At 38.8% G+C, this 17264-nt stretch overlaps 1 protein-coding gene across 1 annotated transcript; it reads right to left on the reverse strand.

Moving 5' to 3' along the window:
• Window positions 1-1293: 1293 nt before the first annotated feature.
• Window positions 1294-15855, reverse strand: tbc1d22b (TBC1 domain family, member 22B). The gene is made up of 13 exons (XM_053317242.1): window positions 15585-15855; window positions 10703-10892; window positions 10405-10579; window positions 7952-8119; window positions 7261-7331; window positions 7007-7135; window positions 6799-6864; window positions 4854-4968; window positions 4592-4698; window positions 4433-4508; window positions 4049-4176; window positions 3242-3337; window positions 1294-3030 (listed from the first exon to the last, which is right to left on the reverse strand). Exons 1-13 carry the CDS (start codon window positions 15638-15640, stop codon window positions 2902-2904), a joined length of 1506 nt encoding a protein of 501 aa, XP_053173217.1. The 5' UTR covers window positions 15641-15855; the 3' UTR covers window positions 1294-2901.
• Between the last annotated feature and the right edge of the window lie 1409 nt (window positions 15856-17264).

A 17264-nucleotide genomic window follows, 5' to 3' on the forward strand; every position in this document is an offset into this window, starting at 1 on the left:
TTACCCCCACCCCCTTTAAAATAAAAGCCTTGTAGAACCTGATAATGTAATAACTCCCAATAAAGTAATTAAAAAAAACTCATAACTCAATAAAAAATGTAATAAAACCCAATAATGTAATAAAGTATTACAATATTGGGAAATTATTACATTATTAGGTTTTGACAAAATAATGTTAACCTAATAATGTAATAATCTCCCATTAATATAATAAATGATTACATTATTGGGAAATGCACTTTATTACATAATCAGGAAGTTATCACATTATCAGGTTTTATTACATTTTTTATTGAGTTATGATGTGTTTTTATTACATTATTTTATCAGGTTCTACAAGCCTCAATTTTAATATGTCCACCATTTGTAGGTGTAGGTGTTGTCCAGCTATTGTGGTGGTAGAGGCCCAACATTTCCTTTAAGGTTCATTATAATACCAGAACAAGATAAACAAACAACCCCCCCCACACACACACATGAAGAAAACCAATCGTTTAATATAAACAAAAAAAGTTAATATACAGCAAGTACTGTAATACTTTAATTATTCATCCTCTAAGGCTGAAGCCAGAACTGTCTACTGAAGCATTCTACACAGATTGTATTGGCTCAATGAAAGATTTGGCATGTATTATTTGAAACAGCGTGAACACTTTAAACAAATTCTAATGTTTTCTCAGCCACATTATTTCTTGAGCATACATGACCTTTACATTAAAAAACAGCATGGAGTCAACAACACCATCATGGTAGGCATGAGTGAAAATATTACGACCTGCATTAACACCAGGAGCTGGCGCACCTGAAAGGAAAAAGCAGAAGTTCTACTTAAGGCTAAAAGGTATACTGGACCGCTCACACAAACATGAATAATGATTCCCATGAGTTAAATGAGGTTGATGAATGTAGGATTACAGATGGCTTGACAAAGAAAAAACAGACGACAAATAGATTAATAAATGTCACAAAAGTATTTCAGACTAATTTAGAGGAAAATGTTTCATTGAAGTGTTGTGGTGACTTCAGTAGTGCTGCACTCAGGTTTACATAATGCAAATAACTGACTCAGATCTTTAGGTCATGAGTGAAGAGACATTTCCTGAACATTAAGACTTATTCTAGCCAAGAAAATGTATCTTCACTGGAGTTGTTGTACAATGACAAGTATATGAGATCTGATTTAGAAACTTTGCTACAGCCTAACAAAATATTAGCTTCCACTCCATTTTCAGATTTGAAGCTAATCAAATCAAAAACTTTAAATCCACTTCTAATTGTAGGGAAATGATGGCATATCTTTTAAAACATATATTATGTTATAATTATCACTGTAACTGAAGGTAGATGAGTAGTAACATATTCACATTCCCACAGAAAAAAAAGGATCTTGTCACAGTATGAGAGCAAAGTAACCTGAACCTGAAACAAACATATAGAGCAAGCATTAATGATGACAAAGCATGTGTCCATGTTACATTACCATGTTACAAAAGACAGGAATACATTACAAATGCTCAGAACAGAAGGCATCGTCATAGATTCAAAGCTGCGATGTGTCCACAGGACTGTCTCAAGTACAGTAGGATGGCATGACTGAATGTTTAATGACTAATCAATGTCCTTCAGTACCAACAAGCATCAACACAAGTCATTATTCAAACAACTCAAAACTCAGGGTGTTGCTATGAAATGGAACAGTTTAACTACTGGTTATGAAAATGCAGTTTTTAATAGCGTTAAGTATCTAATGAGATACTTTACAGATTATCATAAAGATCATTTATAAGACTGATACTCTTGTTCTGCATAAAGTTTGGTCAAATTAAAACCATCAGTCCAAAAAAAAAAAAAAAAACGACAACAAAAAAACAAAACAGTAGCTACCGATCTCATTTAGTACCAGTTATAAGAATGTGCAACAATCTCTAACTAAAGTTGTATGTACAACTAAAATAGAATACAATTTAGATTCTTCTTAGTCAGTTCCAACAAATAAGACCCACACAGGCTGAAATATGAATGTGGATTCCTAAAGCTATCAGCTAATGTCAGCTAGTTCATACTGGAACCAAACTGAAACTAAATCAGTTCTTCTAAACTCTGAAATATAACATAGTACCTACTATCTTCTACTATTGGGGCTTATATCTAAAAACTACACAAAATATGAACTTGTGTACATATTCTTCCCCCAAAAATGATAATTTTAAGATCAAGTGATCCCTTTTATTAAGAGTTCATATTTTTTTGAATTGGAGAGGACTTTTGATTGGTTGATTGTACAGTGCAGATTTGGTAGGCCTAAACTTAAACAAAGGTCTTCTCAGAAATAACCTTTCTCATCTAAAAAGGAAGGGGACAGTGTCAGACTAGATTAAATGATTAGGCTTCAAGTTTGCAGCTAATATTTTCTTTCCCTTGTAAAACAACTACTAAGAACAAATCTGTAAAAAATAGAATCTGTAGATACCATCTCTGACTAAAAGGATGATCTCACAAACATTCATCATCCCTTTATATTACAGCGTGTTATTCTGAACGTACATCGAACTAGAGAGACAATCAAATGTTGCGTGACTAAAAACAAGATGGCATAGCTGAGGCTGTTTATGCTGTAACAGTCCATTAATACACTGCAGTAATATTGACTGCAAAATAGTCCTGTATTCACTGAATCATAAACCCCATTGACTTCATTTTCACAGGATCATTTAAGTGAGATTGTTAGGAGGCTCAGAGGTTCATCTCCTGCAGGTCTCTTGAAGGTGCACACATCAGTCACTTCCATGTGACCTCAGAGACAACATACTGTGGGTCCATCCAGTCACAGTCTAGTTTGATCTCAATGTTAAAAGTACAGTGTGAGCTGTGATGTTGGATGAATGGATGGAAGCTCCGGGCCTATCTCTTGTAGTGGCTGGGCGCGTCTGCGAACATGTACTTCAGTCTATAAGCTTCAGCCAGCAGGAGGCCCACTTCCTCGTTACCCCAGTGGATTGTGGGAAGGTTCTGCAGTAGCATGAGCAGGCCCTGGAGAGACAATGCGTCCCAATGAGTCTCACAAATATATACAGTATGTGGATTATTTTGTAAAACCTAGCTCTCAGGCTGTAAGGGATTGAATCCTACATGCATCTGAATACTTCATTGTGTCATTTAATTACTACTGAATACTTCTAATCACTTAGTCAGATACTACACTGTACTGTTTCAATGTGGGTGATTGCAAAGACGTGTGTACCTGAAAGTCGATCATGGAGAGGATTTCTTTACGCCACTCGATGAGGAAAGCAGCACAGACGTACAGATGGAAGTGGGAGAAACCCTCAGCTTCAGCCTATGGAAAACAAAAGAATTACAGCTCAGCTTTGACCGATCAGTAATAGAGGCATGGTGTTTCTTTGTTGTAGTAGTAGCTTTATTGTCATTATATTGAGGGTCAGACAACAACATAATAGCATTTAGATAGCACTCCCTGAGGCATAAAACCTTTAAGACGATTAAAAACTATTTAAGACATAAATAAAACATTAATCATCTATAAGGGCAATAAAGTCCAATGTGCAATCTAAAAAGGTGCAAACAGCAGCAATGCTTGTTGTAACAGTAGGCTATATGTAAACAAATGAAACAGTTTAAGGCACAGAGGTTATATTATTACATAGGAAGAGTTGTGAGTTGAGAGTTGAGTAAAATGATATCAGTGCACTGAAACAGTAAACTTCACTGAGAATTAAATACATTTAAATTAAAAAACAGAAAAAATTATGAAGTAAATGATATCTGATTGACACTGGGTGGATATTTAGTTGTACATTATAGCATTTGGATAGTTGGTTGTGAATTATATATGATATAATTATAAATATTGTTGTTTGAATTATGAAGTGGTTGGACGGTCCATATAAGTGCATTTGTCTTCCTGCTCTTTTCTGGACATGTTTATTTATTTATGTTGTTTGCAGCATATGTTTCCTGTTAATTTTGTCATTCTTGTTTTCTTCTTCTTTACATATTGTAAATAAACTTAAACATAAACATGTTGTACCTGGTAAGTGTCCCACAGGCGGATAGTACAACGAAGTGGCAGCTCCCTCATCAGCAGATTGTTCATCCACCGAAAAGCAAACTGCAGGTACTCCACCTCATACTTCTTGAAATGATTGTGAATATCCTCTGAAGACACACACACACACACACACACACACACACACACACACACACACACACACACACAGAGTTAAAATTGTGGTTTTCCTGTTTATATCTTCTTATCACACAGAGGCTCATAGTACACAGATGAAAGAGGAAAGAGCAGATCACGTCATTTCAAAGTAAAAGCAACTTAAAAGTCAATGTGACACATTATTTTTTCAACTTTAGCATTATAGACATTTGATAACGAAGGTGAAGCAATAAATGAGCTACTTACCATCTATCCTGCTGACCAGTTCCTCCAAAGCTTTCACTTTGTTCTGGATTCCAGGCTGAGCAAAGGTGTAGTTGTCCTGAAAGCATATCAATATCAGCAAACTTGCAGTTTTAAAAATATTATTGTGTTGAGTGAGCTGCGTGTGAGCAAAGAGCAGACCTGTATGCCATCCAGCAGCTTGCTCATACACCAGAAGCTGTCAGCCTCGATGTTTCTCTGTGTGTCCAGAGGCAGAGCTGCCACGTCAAAGTTCTCTACGTCCTCCGCTGGAACATCAAAATGACACAATGTAACCAAACCAGCCTGACTCTAACAGTTAACAGTGCTCTCTGTTGACATTTGATTCAAGAACAACACTGCAAAATATAAGCAGCGGTATCATCATCTAGCCTGAACATGTGACAAATAAAAAGCTACTTACTGACAAACTCAGACAAGAAGACGACAAAGAAGGGTGTGACCAGATCGTTGATTCCCTGAACGTAGCCACTGGCTGGGTGACGGATGGCCCAGATAAACAGGATACGCTCAAACACCTGAGAAACAAACACAATCACACATCAGGCCTCATGCAACAACGTTTACACATTCTCTAAAAATTCCTGACTTCTTTGTGTGAGTGTTTTGATTTAGATTTAACAAAGTCCCTAAACTGCGCAGACTTGTCATAAATTGCTCATTTGAGTCTGATTAATTCCACCTGAGCCATCACACAGCCTATAGCAGCTGATATGACACTGTCAGCAAGGCCCACTATTGGCTTATTAAAGTATAATACATTTAGAATATTTGTATTGAGTACAGCTGACATCAATCTGCTTTTGTGGGTTAAACAAAACAATTCAATATGAGTTACATCATCAAACTATCTTGTGTTAGGTTTCTTATTATTATTATTGTATCATTATTATATTTTTATATCTTCGAGTTCACCATCTCTCTGTTATTTCACCTATAAAGTTAAAAAAAAAACAAAAAAAACTTCTGAGGTGCAAATGTGAATATGATCATATTCATACTTATATATTATTAGGATATGCATCCACAGAAAGGCAATACTAGTGAATACAACTTATATAATAATAATAATAATAATAATAATAATAATAATAATAATAATAATAATAATAATAATAATAAATAATACAGTTTCCAGTAAACCTGAACACAAACCTGGTGTTTTGAAAAATCACAAAAAGAAATAAATAAAAAAGAAGTAATTGATTGAGGAATGAACTTTGCTCAATGAAGTTCCTTTTTACAGCAAACTTCCTCTATAGTGTGTTAATGTGCTGCATCTTCTTCCTCAGTTACTGCTCAATACAAAGCCACATAACAATACAGTCTCATTCATGACTTATCTAAAGCAGAACTCACACTGATTGTGTGGAAGGTGTGTTTTTTTAAACCAGAGGAGTGTTACATATTTTGGTCAGATAAAGACCATCATGTCGCGCTACAGTGTGCGACAGATAAAAGCAAAGATTATTACCTTATTGTTGGAAACTAGGCCAGAGTTCTGCACAAGTGACAAAATGATCTTACTCAAAGTTAAAGAGGACACATGTTAACACCTGACACTCAGCTGTTACTCATAACTAAATGATGACTGGACTCATGATATTCATTTACGTTGATATTCTTGGAATTACAGGAAAAAAGAAACCTGAACCTTTTCTTCTCCTCTTCTGTCTAAATGTCACTCATCACTATTTTAAGTTAAAGCAAAGTCATGTGCTGTTTCCATTCATGAGGTGAATTCAGCTGTGTCTTTAAGGCTGCCTGACTTCACAACAATGAATCTTACAGTACAGTTACCATGGAACCCATTTCATAAAACAAAACATGAGAGCTTTTTTTTTACATGCAGATTATTTCAACTTGAAACTCCAGAAAGGAAAGAGTGAGATTCAGTGTGCTGGAATACAATATATGCAACACAATCACACATCTACAATAGACTGGGAAGCTATAGAAATAGTTATAAATGAGTGTTTAGGTTATTATGTTTGCCATTTAAAATATGACATTGTGTGTGTTTGCGATTGGCTCTTTTTGCTTGCTGTATGAGTATTTGTGATTGTCTGTATCTGAGAGTTTAGGGGTATGTGTAAAGTGTGTGTATATAATTGGGTAGGTGAGGATAATATAATACATTTGATGACAACTGAATGTGATTGTATGGAAGATAATGGTTGGGCAATTTAAGTAGATCAAATTTATGTCATCTAATTTCTAGAAGGAATGACAAATATGTGGAAAGGTTATTTGTATTGCAAATCCTTCCTCACTTCAAAAAAAAAAAAAAAAACTTATACATTTGAACTGTAACTAAATCAAGTGCTTTTGAGTCATTGTAATGTTACCTCTTGTACTGCAGGCTGCTGGAATAAAGGAATCAGAGGGTTGGTCCTTGGAATGTCGATGTGGATCTAACAGGAAGAGATAATAAAGGTTTGTGCATGTTTCCTTTAATAACCCAACATGCTGTATTGATTTTTTTTTTCCTTTACAGATGAATAGTAGCAGTCAAGGTGTACCTCTATTCACCTCGAGTGTTAAGTGTAGTGTTACCTGTCGATACGTGTCTTTAAAGTGCTCGTCTGTTCTGGAGTGGTAATACTGCTCGATGAAGCCGAAGTATTCATCTCGCTTCCTTTTCAGCACCAGCTCTCTGCGCTCTTTGTTGGCTGGCAGGTAACCCTTTGTTAAACCAATACACAAGCTTTAATGATGTCAACAGTTTGAGAGAAAAAAGAAGATCAATGGAGCCCAGATGAAGAGCAGCACATGTGATATTATAAAAAAGTAGAGATCATGAGACTTACAGAGAGAAGTCTCCATGTGATTGGCCGGACTTCTCTTGGTATGCCTGACCAGCTGTGCTTTCGGAGTTCCTCTGTAATGACACAAAGCAACACGTGAACACCATAGACTGTATAACAGAAATGGACGTAACATCCGTGATGTCACCCATTGGTTTGTGGACTGCTGCTCGGAAGCCAATAGTTTCGAATCTGGGCAGCGCCATCTTGAAAATTTCAGGTGCATGCTGGGCAAAATAAAAACACGGATTCTACTTATATGGGCATGAGGCGGGGCCATGGGCGGAGCGTTGGTATGGTTGAGAGGACATTGGGCAATCAACCTGTCAATCACGACATAGCCACGCCCTAATGCATATCCTCCTTTATCGTCAAATATAAAATCAGGGAGGCCAAAATTTCACAAATGAACATCACACTGCATTGAAGAAGGCTTTAAACTAGCGACTGAGACCATAAACACATTTTGAAAACGGTTAGAAATCAAGTGAGACGTTGGTGAATTCTCCATTGACTTGTCTAGAGACAGAAGTCCTTTTGACACCAAAACGGTCGCCCCCTGGTGGCCTTTTGATAGAATGCAGTTCTAAGTTACTTCCGCGTTGGCCTCATTTCAGAGGACCGGAACTCCCCGCCTGGTGAACCCACATTATCAACACAGTAGCTACACTATGTGGCTCTGTCCTTCTCTTACCTAGGTCAGTGTTGGCACTGGCCAGCAGCTGCTTGAATTTGTCCAGCCGGCTCTTCTCCCTCACCGTCATGGGTGGTGCCCCTGATGCATTCTGGTCTGAGATGCGAGCCACCAGCGGGATGATGGGACGAACCGGGAGAGACTGCTGCTTCTGCAGGGTGAGGCGGACTGGAGGAAGAGACGCAGTAGCACAGTGAGAAAATCTAATAATACAGACATGAATAATAAAAGAGAAATAGACATGACATGGAATAAACTAGTTAAATAAGAAGAAACTACAACATTATATTCAAAACAAAATCCTAAAAACTCAAATTAAATATGTTTAATGTAACACTCTGTTTAAATGGATGACAATAGATCAGTTCTTAGTCTTCATTTGGTAAAAAACAAAAAGAAATGGGTTAGGGTTATCTGTAGGTGGTGATTTAAGGTATGACAGTTTACGAGGCCCTCAGGCTAGTTCTCTTTCAGCCTTGGGGCCCTGATGTCATAAGCTCAGTGGGCGACTAGTGAATAGCCTGAATACTAAAGACACCAGAGGCCTGTACTACGAAGCTGGATTTTCTCTTATCGAGGTAACTTCAGGGTTAACCCTGGGTTTTCCGTACTACGAAGCTGGTTCACTTCTTACCGGGGTAAATCACCATGGTAACTTATGCTGAACAGCTAACCTGCTCCGGAGCAGGTTATGTTCTGGATAAGAGATCAATGAGTACAAAAGCACCACCTCCTGACCAATCAGCTCTCTTAGAAAATGACCTGCCCATTCTTAAAAGATCCTGGCTGTCAACATTGGTGCGCGGATCGTGAGAGGAGCGCTTAGGAGAGAATGAGCTTTTAGGGATAGATGCAATTTTTTAATTGGCCAAAATATATATTTAAAAAATAATCATTGAGGCACATGAGGGATATTATTCTGTATGTTATACAGTTGGTTTGAAATCATTCACTCAAATGGTTGAAGCGCATAATAGGTTTGTATTTTGAATGTTGAATATTAAACTAACTTAATGTCTCTTATGAAAGGAAGGGCACTGAGGAAGCGATCTGCCTGAAACGTCTGTGCCGTAATAAAGTGGCATTGTGTGATCAGAGTGCTGTCCGTTTATATTGTCTGATAAATTAATATTGTATGATCTTGTGAATTTACACATTAACAGAGTCGGCAATTTTCTGCCAGCATTCCTTCCTGGCTTTTGCTGCAGCAACAGTGTTGCTTTTGGCCTGGATGATGTTTGAATTCTTCATATTTATGAAGAATAATTGTCTGCTCCTCCATGGTAAAGTAGGCTGCTCTGCAGGGTTTCTGCATGTTTGTGATTGGTCAGACGCTGCAAACGCCTCCCCTTTATGTGAACGCGCAGAGATCCAGATTGGAAAACCCTGGGTTGATTTACCGAGTTGATAACCAGCTTCGTAGTACCGCTTATCCTGGACTGCGAAGATCTGGTTAAGTCAACCCAGGCAACGGAGAGAGATCCTGGATAGGTTAATCCAGCTTCGTAGTACAGGCCTCAGGTGACTTCTGTGTAGAGGTGCGGGTGACTGCTTGAATACCCTCACACTTCAACAGTCAGCTGTACCATTGCATATCAGCTGGACTTGTAAACAGCCAGAAGCTCTGTCCAAGTATCTAAGGCGTGAACACACTCATAGGAACATGGGTCAATATAATCCAGGACTACTGACAGCTGATGATATTTATATTTTGGCATTCCTGCCAATAACAATCGCATAGTTTCATACAGCAGCAGCTAAGTACAAACACAGTTCAGTGAAGCTGCTGGAGATTAAAACCAAAAGGTATTATTCATTTAAAGAGTGGAGCTAAGCTTTAATGAAACAGATTAACATACACTATTACTACACTGTCCTATTGTGTTAATGTTAATAAAGCTGCTGGTAGTTTGACCAGAAGCATTTGTCTATATTACTAGTTGAAAAAACAACAACCTTTATTTATTCAGGTGAAATTCACTGAGCGGGATGTTCTTTTCCAGGAACACCCTGATCACATTCACACAGTTACACACAGTCACACCTGGAAGCTGCCCAGTACAACCACTGAGCAGCCTCACTGGAGCAGGTGGGGGTTAAGGGCCTTGCTCAAAGGCAGCTCAGTGGTGGTAATGAGGGAGGGGCAAGTGCTGCTTCACTTCCCCCACCCAGATTTATCCTTCTGGTCCAAGGAAAATGAACCAGCGACTCTCCGGTCACAAGCTTGCTTCTCTTACCTTTAGGCCACCGCTGCCCCATCACGTATTTATGAGTGCACATGGAGCTAAACATTTCATTTGTATTCTATACCAAACTACACAGCCTGATCTAATCCCACCTGCTCTAACTGCACTGTGACAAAGTCTGTAATTAGCTGCACTGTGAATCACCTGATAAGCTGCTCAGTGGTTATTAATGCTCAATGAACTGCTGCCGTATATTACACACATTACCTGAGGACGTGTTGAGCTGGGCCTCGCTGTTAGACTTGACAACCTTGCCGTTGACGTGCTTGCACTCGCCGTCCTCCTCCTGCACGTCCTGCAGGGTCTGACCGTCTGTCTTGGGAGGAGACAGTCTTTGGGACATTTCGCCTTCTGCATCATCAGCTTGATTCTGCTGCTGCTGCTAAGTGGACAAAAAGTTATGTCCCCGGTGTCAACATCACTTCATCACATTAAAAGAGGGTCGTTAGTCAAGTGAATACCATTATCAGCCTAGATAATAAATAGTATAGTGTGTGGCAGTTACCTGGTTCTGTGTAGATGTTGAATGTGGGCCTGATGGCAGGGATGAAGTGGGGGCGGGGATCCCCAGGAAATCCTCGTCTTCCTCGTCATCGATGTCCCAGGCATCGTTGGTGCTGCGGGCAAACTCGTGGAAGCTGGACGCCTTTTTAGACTTGATGTTGTTGAATTTAGGCTTTGTGTCTTTGGGATACCTGCGGAGGGACAAAAGGAGAGATCAGAACAGAAGGAAGAAAGAAAAGTTGAGAATTTATCTCACTCGGCAACTTCACGTGATTTTATTGCCAAAAGAAAAATACACAAAAACAAAACAAACACAAAATAGAGGTGCAAAAAAAGGAGCAATAAAACACATAAAATCTTTCCAAGAGGCTCAACAACAGAAATAAACACTATGTCACATTAACACGCATGTTAAAACTCAAAGCATGAAATAATCAGCTGCAAACCAAACTGAAAACGGGAGTGACGCACAAACAAAAAGCATCGGTGTGGACGACACGACAGACACCATGCAGTCCGGGCTGAGCCGAGCACTTACGTGCGTCGCAGTCGTGGGTCGAGAGGCGGGTGCTGCGCTCCGTATACGGGCTGCACGCTGTAGGAGACGACATGTGATATGCTGAAAGACACACGCAGCCTCACAGTGTTTGTCCTCACTCCTCAGCACATCTGCTCATCAGTTATTACACAGAGGAGAGCTGGCTGACACCTCGCCTGTCCTACACATGCTTTCATTAGCTGAGTAGATGCACTAAGTCACTCAATCTACCAGTGCAAATAATTCATCTCTTTATTAATTCATCTGCATTTAGTCAATTAATGTCAGATAATGGTGAAAAATGTCATGAAGTCCAAGCTAACTTCTTACTGTTGTGTGTTTTGTTTGACTAACTGTCCAAAACCACAAATACATTCAGTTTATTGTCCAAACATGATAAATCAATAGTTGCAGATAAATATTCTGTTTAAAGACTATCTGAGTTTTACTGTGTATCAGGGTTGGAGAACACTTTTAATGCCTTCTAAGATCTTTCACATCAAAAAGAATGAGTATCGACTAGAGTCCGACCGATGTATCAGTCAGCCGATATTATTGGCCGATATTGACCTATCACAGACTTATCGATATCAGTGAATTTGTTGTTGTTTTTTATTCATAGCTAATTGTAATTATTAAATTCCCAGAGAAGTTTACTGTTTTAGTGCACTGATGTCATTTTATACAATAATGTTTTAATGTTAAAACCATAAAATATCATACCTTCATTATATTACATCTGAGGGATTTTTATTTTTTTAAAAGTGTGCTTATCTATATATTCTCTACATTTAACATTATCAGCCAAGACATTGATATCAAAACATGTTTGCTCCCTAACATCGGTATCAGCCTCAATAATCCAGTATTGGTCATGCCCTAGTATCCACTAAGTATAATTAAGTAGCCTATTAATAACAAGGACATTTGTATATCTCCACATAACAATATATGTATAATCACCTCAAGTAATCAAATTAATGGCAAATATAATGAATTGTCTTCCACTGTTATGCAGTGTTTAAAAATAGTATTTTAGGGTGCACAGGTGGTTGAGTGGTTAGAGTGCATGCCATATACACAGCCAACCCCGGTTCGAATCCCGATCGGAGGTCCTTTGCTGCATGTCACCCCCCCTCTCTCTCCCATGTTTCCTGTCGAACTACTGATGAATAAAGGCGTCTATGCCAATAAAATCTTAAAAAAAAAAAAAAAAAGGTTTTTTAACTTGAAAATCTAATTTTTAATTACAATTTGCTTAGAATTGTTCATTCTGACAACACTCTGAAGAAGTTCTCACACTCACAGAGTTGGCTATATTCATCATGCAACCAGGCATCACTTCAAAATGTACCTATGATCATTAAAAACGAGACGTATTCTGAAAATCTAACATAAGACTTTTTCAGACTTTTAAAGTATGTTGCAGTAACTGTGTGACAGCTTGCATAGCTCCAGCTCTCTCCTCCTCCCTGTTGTGTGCAGTATGTTCAGCGGATGTGGGGAATCTCTGACCCAGAGCAGACACAGTGCAGGGTTGTACAGTATGATGACACCTGGTCCAGTAACACTCTGCACTGACAATGAGGGCACAGAGCCAACAACGCTCCCTTCCTTATCTCCTTTCCTTCATGAACAGCCAAGAGCAGCAGCTGCCTCCACTGACTTCATAACCACACTCACACTGTTATCTACCAACTGAACGCTGGATTCAGTTATGCCTGCTCAACAACAGTCAAACTCTACTTTAAATTGTAGTCATGCAGCATTATAACTGAAGTGAGGATGCAAGTCTGTGCCTGTTTAACTGCACAAATCAGTTATTAGTTACAGTCTAGTAAAACAGGAATTTTCCTGTAAACCTGTTTTCACTTTTGAGACAAAGACACATGGAGACTGAACCATACCTGAGACCTCTGACAAGAATTTTGTTTACATATTTGGACCAAAGGAATTTTCTAGGGCTGCAACTAATGGTTACTTTCTTGATCATTTAATGTGCTGATCATTGCGTAAATTAATCAATTGTTTGCTTGATTATTTGGCCTGTAAAATGTCAAACAAATACAATGTTTCCCAGAGCCTAAGCTGACATCTTAAATGTCTTCTTTGTTCCTTGGCAACAGTCCACAACCCAAAGATATTCAGTTAACTGTCATAGAAACCAGAAAAATTTACATTTCACTCCAAAGATGAATCAATTATCACAATAGATGGCAATTAACTTAATAGTCTGCAACTGATTAATTAACTAATCATTGCATCTGTTGAATTTTCTAAGGATTATTCTTTCCTTTTGCTACAGTAATGGTCAAACTCTACATCTAATCTCACCATTTATCCCAAAATAAGTGTCAGTGCAGCAGAAATTTCCCTCCTGATAATCTCCTCATTTAAAGTAGCTGAGAGGCTTTTGTGAATATCACAAAGCAGCAAATATCACTCCTCGTGTGTGATATTCTATCAAACTGTGTCCTCTCCTCTCACACCTGAGGCTCAAAGGAGTCAGCCTGGTTCGTGTCCTTTGCATGAACAAACTGACAGTGGGCCTGGTGGCTGAGAACAGGGCCTGCTGATTATCTGGCAGTGCCACAGTCTCTTGTTTACCAGCCTCAGACTTGTTTTATCAGGAGCTGCTCAAGGCCAGGCAGCAAGACGAGCTGCTGGCTTTCCTGTTCAAACATATGTTTGGGTTTGTGTTTCCAGCCTTTTTCCTCCCACTATATTGTGTGAGAGAGAGGGAGATCAGTATGTGTGTGTGTGTGTGTGTGTGTGTGTGTGTGTGTGTGTGTGTGTGTGTGTGTGTGTGTGTGTGACAAAGACAGCAATGCCCTCTTCTTACAGATCCTCCCTTTTTTGCTTTGCCAAACAAGTCTCTCTCTCTCTCTCTCTCTCTCTCTCTCTCTCTCTCTCTCTCTCTCTCTCTCTCTCTCTCTCTCTCTCTCTCTCTCTCTCTCTCTCTCTCTCTCAAGTAGCTACACAGAGCCTGGGCAAGACACTCATTCACAGTCCCGATAATCACAAAAGCACAGGAATAAACACATAAACACACAGCATAAATAGGTCATGTGTTATCATTGAAGCCTGGTTTCATTTCCCACTAAGCATCACATGTGTAAAGACAGTGTGAGAATACCTTCAGGCTCTCAGTGCCCATTATAATGATGCTTACTGAGCAGGCTCTGCAGGCTGGGACTAGACTAGTTGTAAGCCTTTCATTAAAAAGGAAGTAATGGTATACATGCTTCCTCACTCCTCATGAATTAATACTATTTTTTGCCATGACACATCACATAGTGGCTGATTATTTGATGAATATATTCATTACTCATAGAGTTTAGACCTGCTCATTCTATTTCCCCACTGCCCAAATAGCTTGTTCTACTCTACAAGCAGTCCACATATATTAAGATTAGTATCAGATGTGACAATGAAAAGAATCAAATCCTCACACTAAAGAAGCTGCAACCTAAATTATTAAAGATCAAATTAGTAGTTTACTTTCTGTTGATTGTTGCAGCTCTCCTGACAATCATGTGTTAACCAAATATGAGTCATGGCCCGGTCAAATGTGTCTTGTGGGTAAACTGTCAAAAGGTCTAGGTCTGCTAAAAAAAAACCCGTGTCATCATACAAACCAAACTACCTCAAAAAAAGAAAAAGAAAGAGGATGTTCGTCAGTGAGCTCTTATGATTCATCTGATAGAAAAAACACATAAAACAAAATGAGCTATACTTTGATCTAAGATTACTGCGGGAGATCCTCATCACGGGAATGCAACCTTTCTTCTTCCCTGTCCGCTCTTTTTTCTTTCTCTTTCTGTCTCTCAGCAGCTAGCATGTTATGTGACACAGCTCTGTCAGCACGCACGCACGCACACACACACACACACACACACACACACACACACACACACACACACAGAGCATAAGACGGGCGGTGCTCGCACTGTGACAGCTGACACCTCCACTACATAGAAGAAGCAGGTCTGTCTCTCACGTAGCTGGAGGCTCGTATACAGAAACACAATGAGGAAAAAATAGACTGTACACTGGGCGGAAAAGTCCAAGTGAATTCCTTAACATACACCATAGTCACCTAATTGTGTTTTCTTGTGGCACGTACAGCGACAGTTTCTACATTAAAGTCGGCTAAAGAGCTGATGCCTCAAGCTACTGTTCCTGTGTGTCATTATGAGTTGATACTAGCTACAATAGGATATCACTATTGTGTCCCTGAACGCACCGGAAGTGGTCATTTCTATTATATTTAAGCAGTATTCGTGTGAAACGTTAAGAATGAATGCATTGCTATTTGGTTAAGACAAACAGAGCGAGAACGCACCTTCCGGGAACCTTTGCGTTTCTCCTCCAGAAATGAACCCTGTTCTCGGTGGCCATACTCGGATAACGCAACCTCCGTCAGGCCGACACGGACACCGGCTCCTCGGACGAACAAACCATGGAGACACCGGTACCGCGTCTCACTGGAAGGGGCACAGCTCCGCTAGGCTCGCTCTGTTCTGTTTCCCGGTGAGGGGGAAAGAGTAGGGAAATTAAGCTATGCTGCTATCAAACACGATGATGTGTGATACGGAACGCTGGAAACCGCCATCTTCGAGCTCACCGAACGACTCGAGTGATTGGAGGGAGGGTCGAACAGGTGCAGTGGAAGTGGCCAATAGGAGAGGCTGGCGGAGTGACGTTAGGGATGCGAAATAATAATAATAACACACATAAAAAAAATAAAAAATAAAAAACACATAAAAAAATAAGAGGGAGATGTTTGACTCATGCTGGTAGGGGCAAGTTTGTTGTTGTTCTCAGGGGAAGTTGGGGGGCTTTTGTCTGTTTGTCTCTTTATTTATAGAAACTGTCTCTTAAGGCAATGTGAGACACCAATACAATAACAAATAACAAGTATCATCATAAAATAAAGATAAGATAACACACATGACTTCACTTCCTACTGGTTGATACATTTAACATGGTAGACATAGAGGTAAATATAATAATAATACTATAAATAATAAATAAATATAGGCTATCTAAAAAAGAAAAGGAAAGGTAGACAGTTGAAGTAGGCCTATTATTAGAATGAGTTGATGTGTTATGTGAAGTGTAATTGCTTGAAGTAGGTGAACTCAGTTGGTGTGTATCAATCTCTGAAAGCATTTGAAAATTTAGCCTGGTAGGCAGCTGAAGTGTGAGTTTGCATATGTGCTGAAAGTAGTTAAAGTGTCAGCTGAACTGTATGAGAGGTGGAAGAAGAACACAGGTCATTTACTTAAGTTAAGGCAGAAATACCACAGTGTAAAAATGTTCCATATTAAAAATAGAAGTACAAGTTTGGCAGAATATTGGGCTGGGTGATTGATATTCTACTTTAAATCCAGTTAGCAAGTTTAGTCCATTGGTTCCCAACCTAGGGGTGGGGCCCCTCCAAAGGGTCAGCAGATAAATGTGAGGGCTGGTGAGATGATTAATGGGAGAGGAAAGAAGAAAAAACGTTCTGATACACAAATGTGTTTTCACTTTTTGTTTCACTTTTTCTCTAATCTTTGATTTTTGCTGAAATATTGGATCATTTGAACATTTATTGAAATGAAAGCATGTGAGAAGTTTAGAGGGAAAAATCACTATTTGGTGGAGCTGTTAACAACTCATAGACATCTGAAATGTGAGCCGACTACACACTGCTTTTTGGTTTCATCTTTAACAATATGTTGTATTTTTAAAACTTGTTATATTATCCATTGTGTCAAATCTTCATGTGAAAAGTAACTAAAGTAGCATCACATGGACATACTACAGTAAAGTTTAAGTATACTTGAATACAGTACTATAGTAGTTAAATGTGCTTCTACCACTGGCTTTATATTATAGCAAACTAAATGTATTAAATCAGACAAAATAAGCATAATTATTCTTATTATTATATTAGTTTTTAAAAATCATATCATTGTCTATAAAATGACAGAAAATAAGGAAACATGCCAGTCACAGTTTCCTATAGAGCTAGAAA

This window comes from Scomber japonicus, chromosome 4 (assembly GCF_027409825.1).
Source record: "Scomber japonicus isolate fScoJap1 chromosome 4, fScoJap1.pri, whole genome shotgun sequence".
Lineage (NCBI taxonomy): Eukaryota > Metazoa > Chordata > Actinopteri > Scombriformes > Scombridae > Scomber > Scomber japonicus.

Coding starts and splice junctions, on each gene's coding strand:
- tbc1d22b (XM_053317242.1), bottom strand. CDS start 15,640: ATGGCCACCGAGAACAGGGTTCATTTCTGGAGGAGAAACGCAAAGGTT. Junction 6,865..7,006: donor TTAAAGACACGTATCGACAG/GTAACACTACAC, acceptor TCTTCCTGTTAG/ATCCACATCGACATTCCAAG. Junction 4,177..4,432: donor ACTGGTCAGCAGGATAGATG/GTAAGTAGCTCA, acceptor GTGTGTCTTCAG/AGGATATTCACAATCATTTC.